Source organism: Ailuropoda melanoleuca, chromosome 16 (assembly GCF_002007445.2).
Source record: "Ailuropoda melanoleuca isolate Jingjing chromosome 16, ASM200744v2, whole genome shotgun sequence".
Lineage (NCBI taxonomy): Eukaryota > Metazoa > Chordata > Mammalia > Carnivora > Ursidae > Ailuropoda > Ailuropoda melanoleuca.
Window position 1 is genome coordinate 49341075 of NC_048233.1, and position 16113 is coordinate 49357187.

The 16113-nt window shown below is 36.9% G+C and overlaps 1 protein-coding gene across 31 annotated transcripts in view; it reads right to left on the reverse strand.

Moving 5' to 3' along the window:
- Positions 1-16113, reverse strand: part of SOX6 (SRY-box transcription factor 6) — a 583500-nt gene that overhangs the window by 120836 nt on the left and 446551 nt on the right. For 25 of the 31 annotated variants that reach the window (XM_034646122.1, XM_034646128.1, XM_034646121.1 and 22 more), the window contains one exon: positions 3390-3513. In XM_034646122.1, the coding sequence (XP_034502013.1) occupies positions 3390-3513 (124 nt within the window). The remainder of the gene's footprint in view (positions 1-3389; positions 3514-16113) is intronic. The other 6 variants (XM_034646117.1, XM_034646130.1, XM_034646115.1 and 3 more) reach the window with 1 other exon arrangement.

The following is a 16113-nucleotide window of genomic DNA, read 5'->3' on the forward strand; positions in this document are numbered from 1 at the left end:
CAGTGGACATATTTCTTAGATGACAAAAACGTGAGGCTCAGCAAGGCTAAATGACATGTTCAAGTAAGAATTAAATAAAATAATCCACGTAAAATCTTTAGCACAGTGTTTGGCACAAAGCAGCCTATTCAGGGGGCTTCAGCTATTATATTATAATAACGACTGGGTGGAAAGCAAGGAGCAGGCAGAGATCCTATTCCCAGAATCTCCTAGGAAGCCAAGGGGGCTGCTTCGGCAGCAATTATTTTAAAAATCCAAACTACACAAAGTCCATGGGTCAGCTGCACGATCCCTGGCATGCGAAAGAGGCTATCCATTATTTTTATTTTATAGCCAATTCAATCCTGTCTGACATACACATTTCCAGCTATGAAAGAGGCTTAATCTTTTAATTTTCTCAAATATAGGTGCTTAAACACATTTATATTGCCCCGGATTGCTGCATCTCTGTTTCATGATGTGAAAGAGCAAAGTAACCAAAATTCTGTCGTGTATGTTCTGGGCCCTGATGAATTTTTTCTAGAATGAGGTGTCTAATTACAGAACCAGTAAAAAATAAATAAATAAAAAATAAAAAAAATTAAGGATTAAAACTCAGTAAAGATATGTCTACAGATATTAATCTGATAGATATTCCCGCTGAAACTGCACAATCCCTGTAGGCCACATGGCTTCTCAGCAACCCACCAAAGTGGGAGGACTTGTTTGGTGTTTGCGGCATATCAGGACTCTGATATGCCCAGAGCAATGTTTAAAATTATCTGAAGGGAAGAAGGTCCATAGCCCTAAGTATATTTGTTTAGACTATCCTAATAATGGATTCAGAAGCAGTGAACACCACCCTCAGATAACCGGTTTGCTTTCTAGAAATCAAGACAATTATTCAATCAGCTGAAGGCACAAACGCTATGGAATTGTTTCAGGTTATGGGAAGGTGAAAAAGAGCAAAAAGAGAGCCATTTATTTTGCAATTTATAAAGACCAAGATAGTAATTGCTCATCCTCTTGTCTAGGGGATCAAAATATAAAGTTATGTTACCATTTCACATCTTTTATATGTGACAGAACTCTCTTCTAAAAATTTAATCATTGTTTCACATGTATTTCAAGTGAAATTATCATAGCTCAGTTTGGAGCAAAAAGTTTTCCCAGTCTGATTCTAGTCCAACACAATTCTACTCCCCCAGTTCATGTGAAGGACAAAAACACTGCATAGATTAAGTCACCCGAATATGTATTTCTCTACTAATTGCATAAGAACAAATAATTTTAATCCTTTTAAATATAATTTGTATGTACAATAAAACCCAGATCAGCCAAAATATTAAAGAATTTAGAGCTCTGGTTAATGAAATCCTCTGACATAACTTAGAGGTCACCAGAAAATATTTTATCAGCCTTGCTTGTGATTAAAAATTGTCCTATGTGCCCAAATCCAGGTCATGCCTTAACTAACAGGTTTTAACCACCATAATCAAACACAATTCCGCTACCTCTGAACGCTACTGTATGCTACTCATACGTTTTTCGATGGAGATAACAGTTCTGCGCAACACTTTCCCAATCTCCATATCTTCTTAGTTACTTACTACAGTCTCATCGATGCTGTGTGAGAAGAATTTTTAAAAAGTGGTCCAAATTCATTAACTATATAACAATACATTGCTGCATGAAAAATGGCATTATTGTTTTGACAAAATTAGGTTAGTAACATGTGAACTGTATCAATGTTATGTCCAGTAGAAATAAGGCTCATACCCGATTTTTAAATGTGGAGCATTTTAAATTTAGAAGCACTGAAATTAAAGTAAGGGTTTCTACAGACGAAAAGGTTTCTAAGACTCGTATAGGGATGACAACTCAGATTCAGGGTAAACCAGTAAATTTAGCTTACATCAATGTTCCAAAGGAAGTCAAGATGGAGAAATAGTTCAGAACTACTTAGGGAGATCAGGGAAGGCCCGAACCACTGCACTGACAGAAACACAGTCTCTGACAAAATATACTCCTGTCCTTAATATGGATATCAATTTCACAGGGAATATGCCTTGCTCTAAAAAAAATCCCACTCTAGAAAAATCAAATTTTGACAGTTTAAACGATAACATTTTCTTTCATTCAGGTACCCCAAAATCTTTGGTAAAACCAGGTCTGACTAATTTGTATCTGAGGAATTTTCAAAGTCAGTTACTAAAATGAGCCGATTCCTTAACATCCCTATTCCCTGAAACACATGAGTTCTGACAGGCAACCTACCTTTCCTCACAAGGAAGGTGGTAATGCAGAAAATGCAAACGAGTAATCAATAGCAATAAGCAATTAAAATAGATGTTAAAATTCACTAGGTTTGTTTTTATGCTACTTAGTGAGCTTCCTTACTGAGGATTTCAGTAAAGTGATTTATATTTTATTATTACTTTAAGCACATTAAAATGCCTGTGTTCACTTTATAAACCCTCTGCCCAAAGAAACCGCTGCACTCAGATTTGTTGCACTCAGATTTGGTGGTTAATATAATCAGGTTAATATGTTAAAAAGAACTTGACACGGAAATTATTAATGAGTAGAACAAGGTCACTACTTCTGAGCTGAGGTCACTTACAAAGAATGCACAAATGAAATTAAGGTTGACTTTATTTACTTGACTATCTTCTTACATTGGATTCCTTTGGCAACATATCTTTAAACATTTAAAGCCCTGTTTACAAGGAGGCTCTGTAAGAAGCTTCAAACCATTATGTCCCTAATTGAATTCCCCAGGAGTCCAGTAAACTCAGAGGAATAAAGAAAAATCATAACATTTGCTAAATCATCTCAAAACATATTTCACTGCAAGGTTATGTGACCTGTTTCTGAAGTTCAAAGATGAATGAGAAAATACTACTGGCTTCATTATTTAACCTCAAATCAAAAGGAATCTTACCTATTAGCGGTAAGTTAATTAAATCAGTCCCGTTTTAACTTTTCTTCCAGGAGAAATCAGACAACAAACAACAGTAACATTTTATAGTGTATGTGACCACTGTCCCAGAGCATGAAAGCTCCCAGGAGGAGGAGAAAAGGGTCTTTAACCAAAGACAATTATTCACAGTAAAGGTATGAGAGAGAGCTGACAAAAATTTGTGGTCCCCAGGGAAAGTAGCATTCTATCTGCGAATTCAGGACAAACCAAGTGGAAAAAGAGAAAGCAAAAGTTTTTAGCAACCAATGAGTTTCTGAACGTGCCCCCTTCCCAATTAACTTCCCAATTCTAAATTTACGGGAAAATCAGCTTTTATGATCGTTTTATTCATAGTTCCTTTGTAGGCTCCTGTGTTTGTTGTGACTACTAAGCAAAAACATGGGGATCTTAGCATTTCCAAAAGAATGTTAAATTCCTCTCTACTTACCTGGTTTGTATGTTATTCCAGGGGGGAAGAGGAAGCCCTGCTGGGCGGCAGCAGCTGCTGCCAGGGTCCGCTGGTCATGTGGAAAAATTGGGATCATGAGCGGAGGCATGTGACCCTGAACCTGCTAAACAGAAGAGAGCCTATGATCAGACAGAGAGCAAATGTATGCCAAGAAGTATTTGTTTTTCACTCCTGCTGCTGTGCTGGTACCCAAACAGCCACCCACTTCTGACTTCATTCCAAATCTGCTCCCTGAGAAAACGCAGGCAAAAGTTACCAAGTCCCTGTTCTTAGATCCCATTAGCACTCCAAGGACACAATCTCCTTGTGAATTTGCCTCATCCCTGCTTCCACCAAAGTGTGGTGAATGGTTTTCGTTTATCTCGACTCTTTTCCTTTTTCCTTTTTTTTTTTTTTTAACAAAACAACTGGAAGAAATAAGTTTGCTTCTTACACCATGCAATGTTGAAAGGTTTTGTCCTTTCATGCTTTGCATTCTGCCCTTTATTGAGAAAGCAGTATTTAGTATCCTTGGTCAGAAAATAATATCTAATTGTTATATATTCCAAAAGCGGTATCTCCCCAGTCTCGGTATCTTATTTCAAAGCCTTACCGCATTATGTTAGACATATAGCTCTTCAGATTTAAGGCTACTACATCTTGGCTCCCAATTAAACTAATATTCTTTGCCATACACACCTCGATGTAACATATAAATTGCTTGTCTGGCTTAGCAGTTTTACAGCTTTATGCACTACCATGTAGCTCAGTAATTATGGAGTTGTATTCAGAGAACATTTCATAATAAATCCTACTATATCAAATTTCATTTGACCTCAATAAATGTATCAAAGAGCACAAAAATGCAAAATAAAAAATCTTCACTCTATATCAGTATTTGTATTCTATATAAAGAAAATAAGAGCTATGACAAAATCATGCCTGTGAAATCACATTTTAATTTCCTAGCTCTCCTTTTTACTCTATGCATGCTACTCTGATTCCAGGAGAGCATCACAGGAAGGTTTTGTCCGGGCTTTTAGTGCATGATTTTATAGGCCGAACTACAGGACTTCTGTTATTTAAAGGTCAAAACTAGGATGTCCTAACAGAAGTGAACTTTAAGTTCAAACTGGGTCTTTGGGCTCTTTACTCATATAAAAAAAAAAAAAGCTGCATTATATCCTGTTTAACATTTACCAATAATTTTTACTAAAGAGACAAACATTTACCAGTAATTCTACCAACCCCAAACCCTTCCCCTGTTTGAATTCTTAAATCTCTTTAGGCAAAATTCCGTATACTGGCCGATGACCCTGTTTAAATAGCGCCAACTTGCCTTGTCCTGTCCCTGTTCCCTCCACAGCCAGGGACATGGTGCAAAAATGCTTCTGTGTGGGTCTAAGAGGTATCATTTACCAACAGTTTTTCTCTAGGGAAAGCCCTAAGATGTGGGTTAATAAAGGGCAAGCAAAAAATAAACACTTTACAGTATTTTTCTGAATTCATTTCTCAGGAAAATCAACTTATAATAAAAAGGTCTTTGTGCAATTACTACCTTGCCAGTGGGGCGTGAAAGAAACTAGCTTTGGGCAGCTATTTCTACCATTTTAGCTGAGGTAAGCCCGAGTTCTGTACGTTGGAGTACAAACTCAGCCTGCATAAGTTGAAGCTGATCCCCTCGTGCCCAGGTCTTGCCTTTAACCCTGAAGAAAAGCACTTGGTTTGCTGTTCAACTCCAGCTTGCTGTGACCTGATGCAAACCTGAGATGTCAAAGATGAGGGCACTGTTCTATGTCAGAAAATAAAACAGTCTTTTTTGTAGGTGACTGTTGTTCAGTGCAAGAGTAGATCAAAGGAAATCATTTCATTTACTTCTAGAAATATGGTTCCTAGCATGCACCTAGAACAGCACAGATGCTTTATGCTCTAAAGGGGAACAAGAAAGTGAGAAGTCTAGGTATCGTATTTATTTATTCTTTCCTTCTTTTTAACGAACACTTATGAAGTTATTCTTACATGCTATGGATCTTGAGAAGTAGCTGAAAAACTGGAGGCTGTTAAGCTTAGGAGAGAGAAGATACAAGGCTATCTTCATATGGCAAAAGAAGCAGATTAAGTCTGAGCAGTTAAAAAGGGTGGAACAAGACTCAGAAGAAAGAGATTTTAAGGGAAGCTTAATGTAAAGAAGAATTTTCTAAAAATGAGTTATTCAACAATCACTCCGATTAAAGAGGCCATGTGTGTCATTTCCCTAGAGGCGGCCGAGTAAAGGCTGTACACCCATATGGTAGAGACACTTTAGAGGTTACGCATAAGTAAAAACCTGACTATAGAGCCTTTTCAATTTTATGATTCTGATTTTTTTCGAGCTCAGCATTACGAAGATAATATGATGTAGTCATTCCTTCATTCATTCGTTCACCACACATTTGTTCAGAATCTACGATGCCTACAAAGGCTTTGCTGTCAAACAACTTGGAGCTTAACTCTTTATACTGCCATTTCCTTGGCTGTGTGATCGAGAATGGTTACTTAACCTTTCCGTAGTCTGAGTCTATTTCTTCATGAAAAGCTAATGATACTACCTTACGTGGTTATTGTGAGGATTAAATAGACCAAAAAGTAACACTTGTGGCACAGTGACTGGCACAAAATAGGCACTTGGGAAATGTTAGAGCCTCGCTTTTTTCTTACAATAGTTTGCATATTCAGTTCTAGAAAATTATCAAATTATTGAAAAGAAAAAAAAACAAGAAATAGTGGCTCTTGCCCATAACGCTACTTCAAAAAAGAAAACATGAGCCAACTAAATAATTCAGTTTGACAGGCAGAGGCTTGTCCTGTTCTTAGCAGACACTAGCCCTCAGAGAGCATTACCCCACCCCAAGCATCTAGAAAACCATGAAAAAAAAGAGGTGGGATTACAAGGATCACGTGAAGATGGAATTTGGGAACTTTACTGTTATTCATTGCACAGCATCTTAGGAAGAAAACATAATTTTACTTCTACATTGATGCCCGAGCTCTTCAGATCATGAGACAACATAAAGGGATCAATGGCAATTAAGCATCAGACTTGATTCTTGAAGTTTGGTGTCTGAAGATATTTCTTTTGTAACTAGCTATGTACATGAGATAACTAAGTAAACCATCTAAGGTCACCTTCAACGCCAAAGAGCTGTAGGTGTTTCCTATTAACATAAGTTAATAGGAAGTTCCTTTCCATCCATCACCCTCTACAAAGTAGGATATGTTAGAAACTTTCAATGCTAACTATTAATTCAGAGGCAGTTTGAATAAATTGAAGGATAAAGTAAATAAGAAGGGGGACAGAAGACATGGCGAAAGCAAAGCGATGATAGAATCAGAGTTGGAACAGTTTCGAGTTGATCTAGCCTTGTAGTTTTCAAAGTGTGGTACCTGACCAGTAACATCAGCAATGCCTGAGAATGTCATAAAAGCAAATTATCAGGCTCTACCCCAGATCTATGAATCAGAAACTCTGGGAACTGGGTCCATCAATCTAATATTTAGACTAAAATTATATCCAGGGCAGTGATTCTCAAACTTTAGTGTGTATCCAGTTCAGCCGCAGGGCTTGTTAAAACAGACTGGCCAGCCCTACCCTCAGAGCCTCTAAACCAGTAGATCTAGGTGGGGTCTGAGAGGATACTTTCCTGCCAAGTACCCAGGTAAAGCTGGTGCTGCTGGTCCAGGGACCACTCTCTGAGAATCACTAATCCAATTCAAACCTCAGAGTTTACGCATAGGGAAACAGGGGACTAGAGAAGCTAAAAGACATGGCCTGAGATCACAGTGCCTATGACAGGGCTGGATCTGGAATCCAGAACAGCTCATCACCCTGACCAGTGCTTTTTCTGCTACATTGCATGGGCTTCCATGAGCGAAAACGAAAAACACATGTGTATGCTCTTTGGGTAGAGAAAATCTGGAGGTCTGCAACCAAAAATGATTTTCTATTTCAGCTGTGTATTGTTGGAGTTCAGTTTCAGTTTGTTGCTTCTTCTCTCTTATTTTGTACCCAGAAAAATTTGATCACATCTATTGTCATTAATTTCAGTAACTTATTATAATACAGTCATTAGCAATGATCATTCAGCTCTGATTGATAAAATTGCCCTTAACTTATTTTAAGTAAAACAATGATATGAAAAATCAAAATGCCCCTTATTAAAGACAAGCCACGATACCCAGTAGCAATTAGAACCTAGGTCAAGAGAAGATGAAGCAACGCTCCTGTCATAACTCTAATTACAGAAGTGATAACAGTGATGATGATGGTAGAGATAATCATCCTCTTCATCACAGCTGCTAATATTTCCAGTATTTCCTATATATCAAGCACTGAGAAAGTGATTTACGTAATCTATCTCATGTAATCCTCAAAACTCTATGAGGTACTTACTATTGTTCTCGTCATTCAATTAATGAGGACAAAATCATGAGAGGCTCAGTAACTCGGCCAACTAAAAAGTGGTAGAGCCAGGACTCAAGTCCGGGTTTGTCAGACTCGGAGTCTATACTTTCAAGTGCTACGCCATATTAACCATCAAGTCATCTTTTGCTAAACAGACCTAAATGAGATAAGGAATATAATTCTTTGTAATAACAATTGACTGGAAGTTTGATAAAGATAATTGTAAATTCACATGCATTTGTAATAAATAATACAGAGAGATCCCATGAGTCTTCTCCCCCCAGTGGCAATAACTTGAAAAACTGTGGTATGATAATCACAACTGGGGTCCTGACACTGATAAAATCCAACCACCTTATTCAGATTTCCCCAGTGTGATATTATTTTAAAGGAATTATATGTCTTCAAAACTCACAAGGGTCATGGAGGTCTATGAATACTTTCAAGTACCACCTTTTACAGAAAGCTGACCGGTATGGCCCAGCGCAAATAATAGGAGAAGCAAGCATGTATTAAAACAACAATTTCCCCCTTTCATAGATTTCCATTTATTGTACTTACTAGAAAATTATTGATTGGAGGTGGGACAGAAATGGAAAACAAAGACAAGGAAGGGAGGAGAGATGAGGAAAGAGGGCTTGGTAGCCACACAAGAACCACACAGGCATCTAAAATATGTTTCTCCTGTTAAAGTTGTGAATTAAGTTTACTGCATTGAGTGTCAGGGCTTAAGGCAAACAAAGAATTGTGATTATACAGAAAAGCCCCACCCTGCTCTGGAGAATGTAAGTCTGCCTTTCCCCTTCCTTCCCATCATCCTGTTCTCCCATTTGATGACATGCCAGGGAAGGCAGTCACACTGGAAACAACAACTTCCAAAAATACTTTACTAAAGAATAAAAACTAATAGAATTCCCCTCATTCCATCAAAGAATGACCAGTCTCCACATGTCTTTTCCCAGAAGTTATCAAAATTTCAAATAGCGTCTTCTTTTCTTTCCCTTAGCACAAATTCAAAAGATCTTTTCATTATTCCATAGGTAAAACTGATGTGGTTAATACAAAGAGGAAAATTTGACGTGGCCCAAAATACATCCCTGAGCATGAAGCTGCATTATTTTTACTGCCTTGCAAGTCAGCACTAACAGGCTGGGGCCGAGAAACCAGGAACTCCATCATAGGTGAAGCTTAGTCAGTGCGTCATGAAAGAAACGAACCGCATGTACCAAAGCACACTTGTCCATCAATTTTAAACTTCCACAATCCCTGGCCAAAGTGTTGCCCTTTTGGAGAAAGTGGGGAACACATTCTTGATCAAACAGGCTACATGCCCAGAAATTTTAATTGCTCGGTGTTCCACACATCTTTCAGACAATTGAGACAGCAGCAGATGCGCCTGAAACACTTAGGTTCTGTCTCTTCCTATCCGTAAAACAGCATTGTTGCATCAACACTTATCCCCTTTGTTTTCTCTGTGCTAAGTTGTTGATGATGCCATTTTTTGCCATCTGCCCCAGAGCTTCATTAAAGATACATGAATGGGCTAACTGGCCTGATATCTTGTGAGGAACAGGTGCTATTGTTTGTCCCTGAAGACTTGTACTAAAGATATGACTCAGAATACTTGAGAAAGAGCATCTGCAGCAGTCAGTCAGAGAGCAACTTGGCAGAGACCTGGCTATGCGCTAATATGCAAACAGAGTGACACTCAGGGGGACTCATTTTCTCTTTCATGAAGATTATTTAACTTTTTTGATGATGGGAAATACGTATTTGTATTGAAAATCATGACCGTATTAACGTCTATTACTGAGTTAAAAACAGTGAGCAAGTGAAGATCATTTTAATGCTTATTTCTAGTAAATCGTTCCTTATGTGGTTTAATTGAAGAAAGCGTCTTTAATCTGTTGGAAGGAATGTTTCCAATGTTTGTAAATGATGACAGAGAAAGACAGACAGAGATAGAAAATGCGGAGTAAGAAAGAGCAATTGGAGAGGGAGAGGGGGACACAGGGGATTTCCTAAAGGCCCTGTTCTTTATTGCAAAGAATAGCTGAGTCATTGGTATGAAGTGTTACCACTGTACAAGCCTCAGTATCTAGAGTGAAAGAAATAAAGGACCCAGAAACCTTGCATGAAAAACCTCAAGGTCAGGGAGGTGTCTTCTTAGTGCCAGAAAGTACATGCCAAACTGTACATGGATCTCAGTTAATTCTGGAGAGTGAGGAGGGAAAGGATCTCATTGATAGGTTGAATTCATGCCTTAACACAAACCCTTTTCCAACCATTTTTGCCTAAAACCTTTCTAAAATATTGACTATGGTTTGCCCTGCCTTAGAAAGCGTGATGCAGTAGTCAGCATACTGAACTTCTCTTGGTTGCAAGTACACAAAGGAGCCTTATATTGTATATGGTCTACTGCTTATTCATAATCATCTCTCACCAAATGAATTGAGTGTCCTGAATGGCCTGTGACATTTATATTTCTATATGCTCCACTGCTCTTATCACAAGGCTGAGGATACAGTAGGCGTTTTGTGTCAACTGATCAATGAGAGAACCACCTAAGTAAGACCTAACAACCTGTTTTCTGAGCACCAATATCCACAGAGTAGTTAATGGTATACCTATCCATAAGTAGGTGAATGCAAACAATGACTTTTATTATTATGAAAGATAATAATAATAAAGTGACTTAAAATAAATCTTGGTATCACCCTGTTTACTTTTCATTTTCTTATTTAGCAAATCTCTGGCTGCTACAGCTAACAGAGGCTAGCAAATCTTTGCTTGTAGACAATCTAGCTCGAGCAGGAGAAAAAAATCAACTTTCATCAGGAACAATTCTGGGACGAGAAAGAGTATTTGAGAACACAGAGTCCCATATTCCCAGATGTTTCCCACCAACTTCCAATGGATATACATTGAAAAAAATGTGGCTGCATCCTGAAGTCCTGCTTTGCTTTTGTTTGTTTGTTTGTTGATGGCAAAATATTCTGTCCCTTCCCCCCTCACATCTCTGTCTCTCTCTCTCAGGTCCCAAGGATAGTACACAAACACCTTGTTACCATTGTTAACATTCATCTTTACTATAGTGCGATTGCTTCCAAGAATTTTGCATACTACTGCCACCACTCTTTTCAAAATCCTCACTAAGAGTGAAGAAAAACCCTGGAAAGGTAGAACAAATTCAAGATATTATAGTTCCAAGACATCCTTTTAAAAATTCAGGCTTTATTCTTTCAAAGTCTTATGTTTTAGTTTAAACCTTAATGAAGAGCTAACTTTACACTTACGATACATGCTTTTCTCTATGTATATTATAACTTTAATAAGAGATTAATTTAAGGGAAAAACAGAAAATAACTTCAGCATTTGACTTGTCTTTATTCATTTACACTGTTAAATATATGTAATAAAATATCTAAAATATTCACAGTAGAAATAGAAAAGACGTATCTTGCCCCCAGCTTCACTATGTCCCCACCCTCACTACCAAGAGTAAGACATGCAAACAAAGCATTCTTTTACTAGGTTGGTCTTTAAGATAGTTGTTTAAATCCACATCATAGTCTAGCGTTTTCCAGGTCCCTTCCTTGGTTACACAGGACAGAAACGATCATTGAGAGGAAAAGCACAATGACTCCTATCTATCAGGTCAATAGTCCACGTTTTAAAAATCTTCTTTAGGCACATATTCAGAGAAACGTTAATAGCCCTGAAAGAGCCAATCTTGTCCTCTGCATTAACACCTCTTTTTATATTCTCAACATACTGTACACACCCACTTGATTTGCATTTTCTAAAATGGGCAAATATCTCATTAATCTACCAGGATCATCAGTAGTCAAATGTCATTATTTTATGTTTCACTCCTTTGTACATTTTCTGCTTAAATATTGAATTTTCAAAGAAAAGAACATGGATTTAGCACGAATGTAATCATAATTCCTAGCATCTTTTACGTCTCTGTCCCCTTACTCTCGGAAATAAAGAGCTCCACGTGTACAAGACGACCTCTTACACTCCTAAGAAACATGCTACTTCATAAAGGAAGTCAACAGTGTCTGTCCTCAATCAGCTACTCGGCAGCCACTTACTGGGCACCTAGCACTATCTGACGGTACTACGCTAGGTAGGCACTGGGAATATAAAGATGCCATAGAGAAATCTATAGCCTTATTTTATCAGGTAGTGGTGTTAGGTTTGTTTTCACTTATATAGCAGTATAAATCATCCGGTTTGTCAGCTTACTTTGCAATAGGGTCAACAGAGAAAGGAAAGGTATGCTTAAGAAGAAAACTAAATTACAACAAAAATTCCATTAGGTATCTTTTCATGGTCTTCCTATGGCCTATAACCTAGAAACATTTTGAGACTATTTATGAGGACAAAAGTCAGATTACTTTATAAAATGGATGATAAATGTTAATTAAATGTGTTTAAATTATCGTACTATGTTTTAAGAAACTCTCACCAGGAGGGAAGTAGAATATCCTGGCCATAGAGAAATTAATAAAACATGTTATGCAAAAGTAAAATTTATGATTCATTTGGAATTAGATATTTACCACCTTTTCAATCCATACAAATGCATAATCTTGTCAATTAAATATTATTGTTAAGGTCTAGTAGTATGTTAAAATCACTTTAAAGTGCAACTAAGGAAAATTCATGTGTGTTTATTACTCCTTAAGGATCTATTAGTGGGTATTTTATTCAGATTCGTGCTGTAAAATCTGCATAAACTCAGCATATTGTTATCCCCATGTGTGCATTTGTTTGGTTAAAGCAGAACAGCAAATCTCAATTTTTGCAACTTCTGGAAAAGTCAAGAGAACTAAAACAGTCTTAATTTTAATCAGATACAAACAGTTATCACTACAGAAGTGAAGAGTTGACTATTATGCAAATAGTCACAGTTAGTGGTCACCAGGCCATCACAGAAGACTGAGCTATTCAATTACTTTAGATATTTCCAAAGACTAGTGAAGATGAATGCTTCTTCTCCACCCTGTCTTATTTCCACAGGAGTATGAAACATATTAGAGACTAATGATTGCTGTTCTCAAATGGAAACCCCATTAAATACACAATGATCAAAATGTTTGGCCAAGATGGAAATTAATTTTTTTCAAATTTTGTATAAATGCCATATAAATATGGGAACATTGTGAAGAATGCAGCATTCCTTTCTTTGTAACAATCAAATTCAGATATAAACCTTTCATAAACTTTTGACCTGTAATGAAGGCAAGCTGGCTTTTACCCCTGAAGTATTTTACACAAGCTTATTCTGTTAGCAATGACCAGAGTTCAATTATTAAATTCCTCCTCCAGAAATGCAGGTTTACATCTTAGACTACAAGTCTTGTTAAAATTATGCACAACTTAAAGGCAGGGAGTGTGTATCTCCCAGGGTTTAGTAAAAGTCCCTCTCTTGCACAGAGTAGGGACTCAACAAATATTTGTAATATAAACACATTAAAGAATTTTCATTCTCTGTTATTTAGAAACTAAGCCACAGAATTCTCATTTTTTAATCTTCTGAATCAATTCAAAGTCTTTTTATCATTTGCAATCCTCAAATTGAAGCAACGGAAATATGCATCTGTTCCAAACATATTTCATCACAGCAATCTTTTCTTTTGGCATGCCATGGTCAGATTTTGAAGTTGGTGTGAGAATACAAACATTGACTTTATTCATTCATTTGAAAATATTTTTTAATGCCCGAGCTCTCCTAGTACATCTGTTGAAACTCTTCTATGGTATAGAGAGGGCTCTAAGCTTCTTTAATGATTTCATCATCATCAATTGCAATCCTTACTGACAGAGATGATAAGCTCTTCTCACCAGAAGAGCCAAGAATACATTTTTCCAGAATAATAATAAAAAATTTGTTTGTTATATCACAGTGGACTGGTTATACAATATAGAATGAATGACAGAAAAATATTTAAGCATCAGCTATCGTGGAGAATAGAAGCAGTTTCATCTGCAGTGAACTCTGAACAGAACATAAATGAGATGTCGAAGCTAATGACAGCTGGGACTCAGCCATGGCAAGCTGACCTTCCCTAGAAGTATCAATGAGAGGGGCACCTGGATGCCTCAGTTGGTTAAGCGTCTGCCTTCGGCTCAGTCATGATCCCAGGGTCCTAGGATGGAGCCCTGGGTTGGGCTCCCTGATCAGCGGGGCATCTGCTTCTCCCTCTGCCCCTCCCCCTCTTCATACTCTCTCTCACTGTCTCGCTTACATTCTCTCTTTCTCTCATAAATAAATTTAAAAATCTTAAAAAAAAAAAAAAAGAAGTATCAATGAGAAATGGTGCCTGATAATGTAATTAGGGTGGGGACCAGAGAGGTAAAGTAAGGGGATCATTATAAAGAAATGGATACTGAGTAAAAGCATAAATAATAACTATACCACATGAAATAACCTGCAGGTTTTCACTCTTTATCACACTCTAATACAAGCAACTTTAATGTCATTTTGGAATGTAACCTACAGCTCCTGCCCTGCCCTCAGCATCTACACTTCTACTAATACACACACATTTACACACACTTCTACACCTGCCACCCCAGCTAAATGCACAAATGTGTCAACACTGAAGATGATGTAAGGATAAGCTACCATGTTGATTTAAAAAGAGACATTTTCTTTATTTTTGTATTTTGATTTAGTACTATGTTCATATTAAATAACTTAGATACAATAAAGAAATGTCTCTATTAAAAAAGGTAACGTCCAAACTCCCTAGCCTAGTCCGGCATTGAAACCACCCTACAAGATGTTCTTAATGTACCTCTCAAGGTTGTTTTCTTACTACCTTTACCATCTTTCCTGTCTTGATTTCTACAGCTTCTTAAGTCTTTGTTCAAGCCATTTCTTCTCACTTACATATAGAACGATCTTTCCTCTCCTCTTTGCCTTCCCCTAGTTCAGCTCAAATTTAACTCCTCCATGAAAATCCTCCAAGCATGAATTTCTTTCCCTCTGTCAAACTTTACCCTGCATATACTGTATTGAATTTTTTAATGGTTTTCATTTCAATTTGACACTATTCCAGGCACCAGAGAAATAGGAGTACACAAAATCCCCTACCATTATCTACGAGGGAAGATAGACAACATACAAATGAATGTGTATATGTACGTTTGTATACACACACATAAGCAATTATATAAAAATATAACAATTCATAATTGATGCTGTATCTTAAATTTCTTTTTATCTGGAAAGGAATAGAAACCCAGGCCCAAAAAGAAACAGGATGATATGCTGGTCCGCTCAGGTCAATAATAATAAAAAAAATAACCAGGATTCAAAGTGGAAAATAAATACATTGAATTTTCCAACATTCTTAAAGTAAGCAATCCTGCTGAGAAATTATAATATTCCTTTATCTTCTATTTTAATGTATTAATTTTTAATTCACTCCATTTAAAACACAGTATTACACATAGCCCTTGATGACATTTCTTAATGGTAAGCAAATAAAGAAGAAAGAAGAGCACTGTATGTCTTAGATTTAAAATTTTAGCCAATCTTCTATACCACTAAAGAAATAAAGGTAGCATTAGATAGGTTTGTCCTAATTACAAAATGTTAAGAAAAGAGAAAAGAAAAAAAAGAGAAATGAAATGAAAAAAGACACAAGAGGAATGAAAAGAAAAATAATAAAAGAGCAAAGATAGAAGAGAAGAGGAGGGAGGAAGTAAGCAAGAAAGGATATTGTGGAATTTTCAGAAAAGCAGTGCTGTCTTTTATATCCACAATTTTTACCTGATAACTGCTCACTCAGTCCCTCGCACTTCAACAAATGTAGACTCCAAACCTCAGTGTGATACTTACCTTAAAAATATTTTGCAAGGAAAAGCTCCTTGCAAAATAGAAATTGCAATAAAAACTTTAATTAAAAAGTTAATTATATCACAACAGCATCAAGACCTATAAATTAGTTAGGAATAAATTTAACTAAGGAGGTAAAAGGTCTCCACTGAAAACTACAAGGTATTAAGGAAAGGAATCAAAGACACAAATAAATGGAAAGTTATCCCATGTTTACGGATTGAAAGAATTAATATTGTTAAAATGTCAATACTACCTACAGCCATCTATAGATTCAATGCAATCCCTATCAAGATTTCAATGGCATTTTTAAACAAAAGTAGAAAAAAACACTCTTAACATGTACACACGACCACAAAAGACCCCAAAGCCCCATGGAATCCTGAGAAAGAACAAAGCAGGAGGTACTACACTTCCTAATTTCA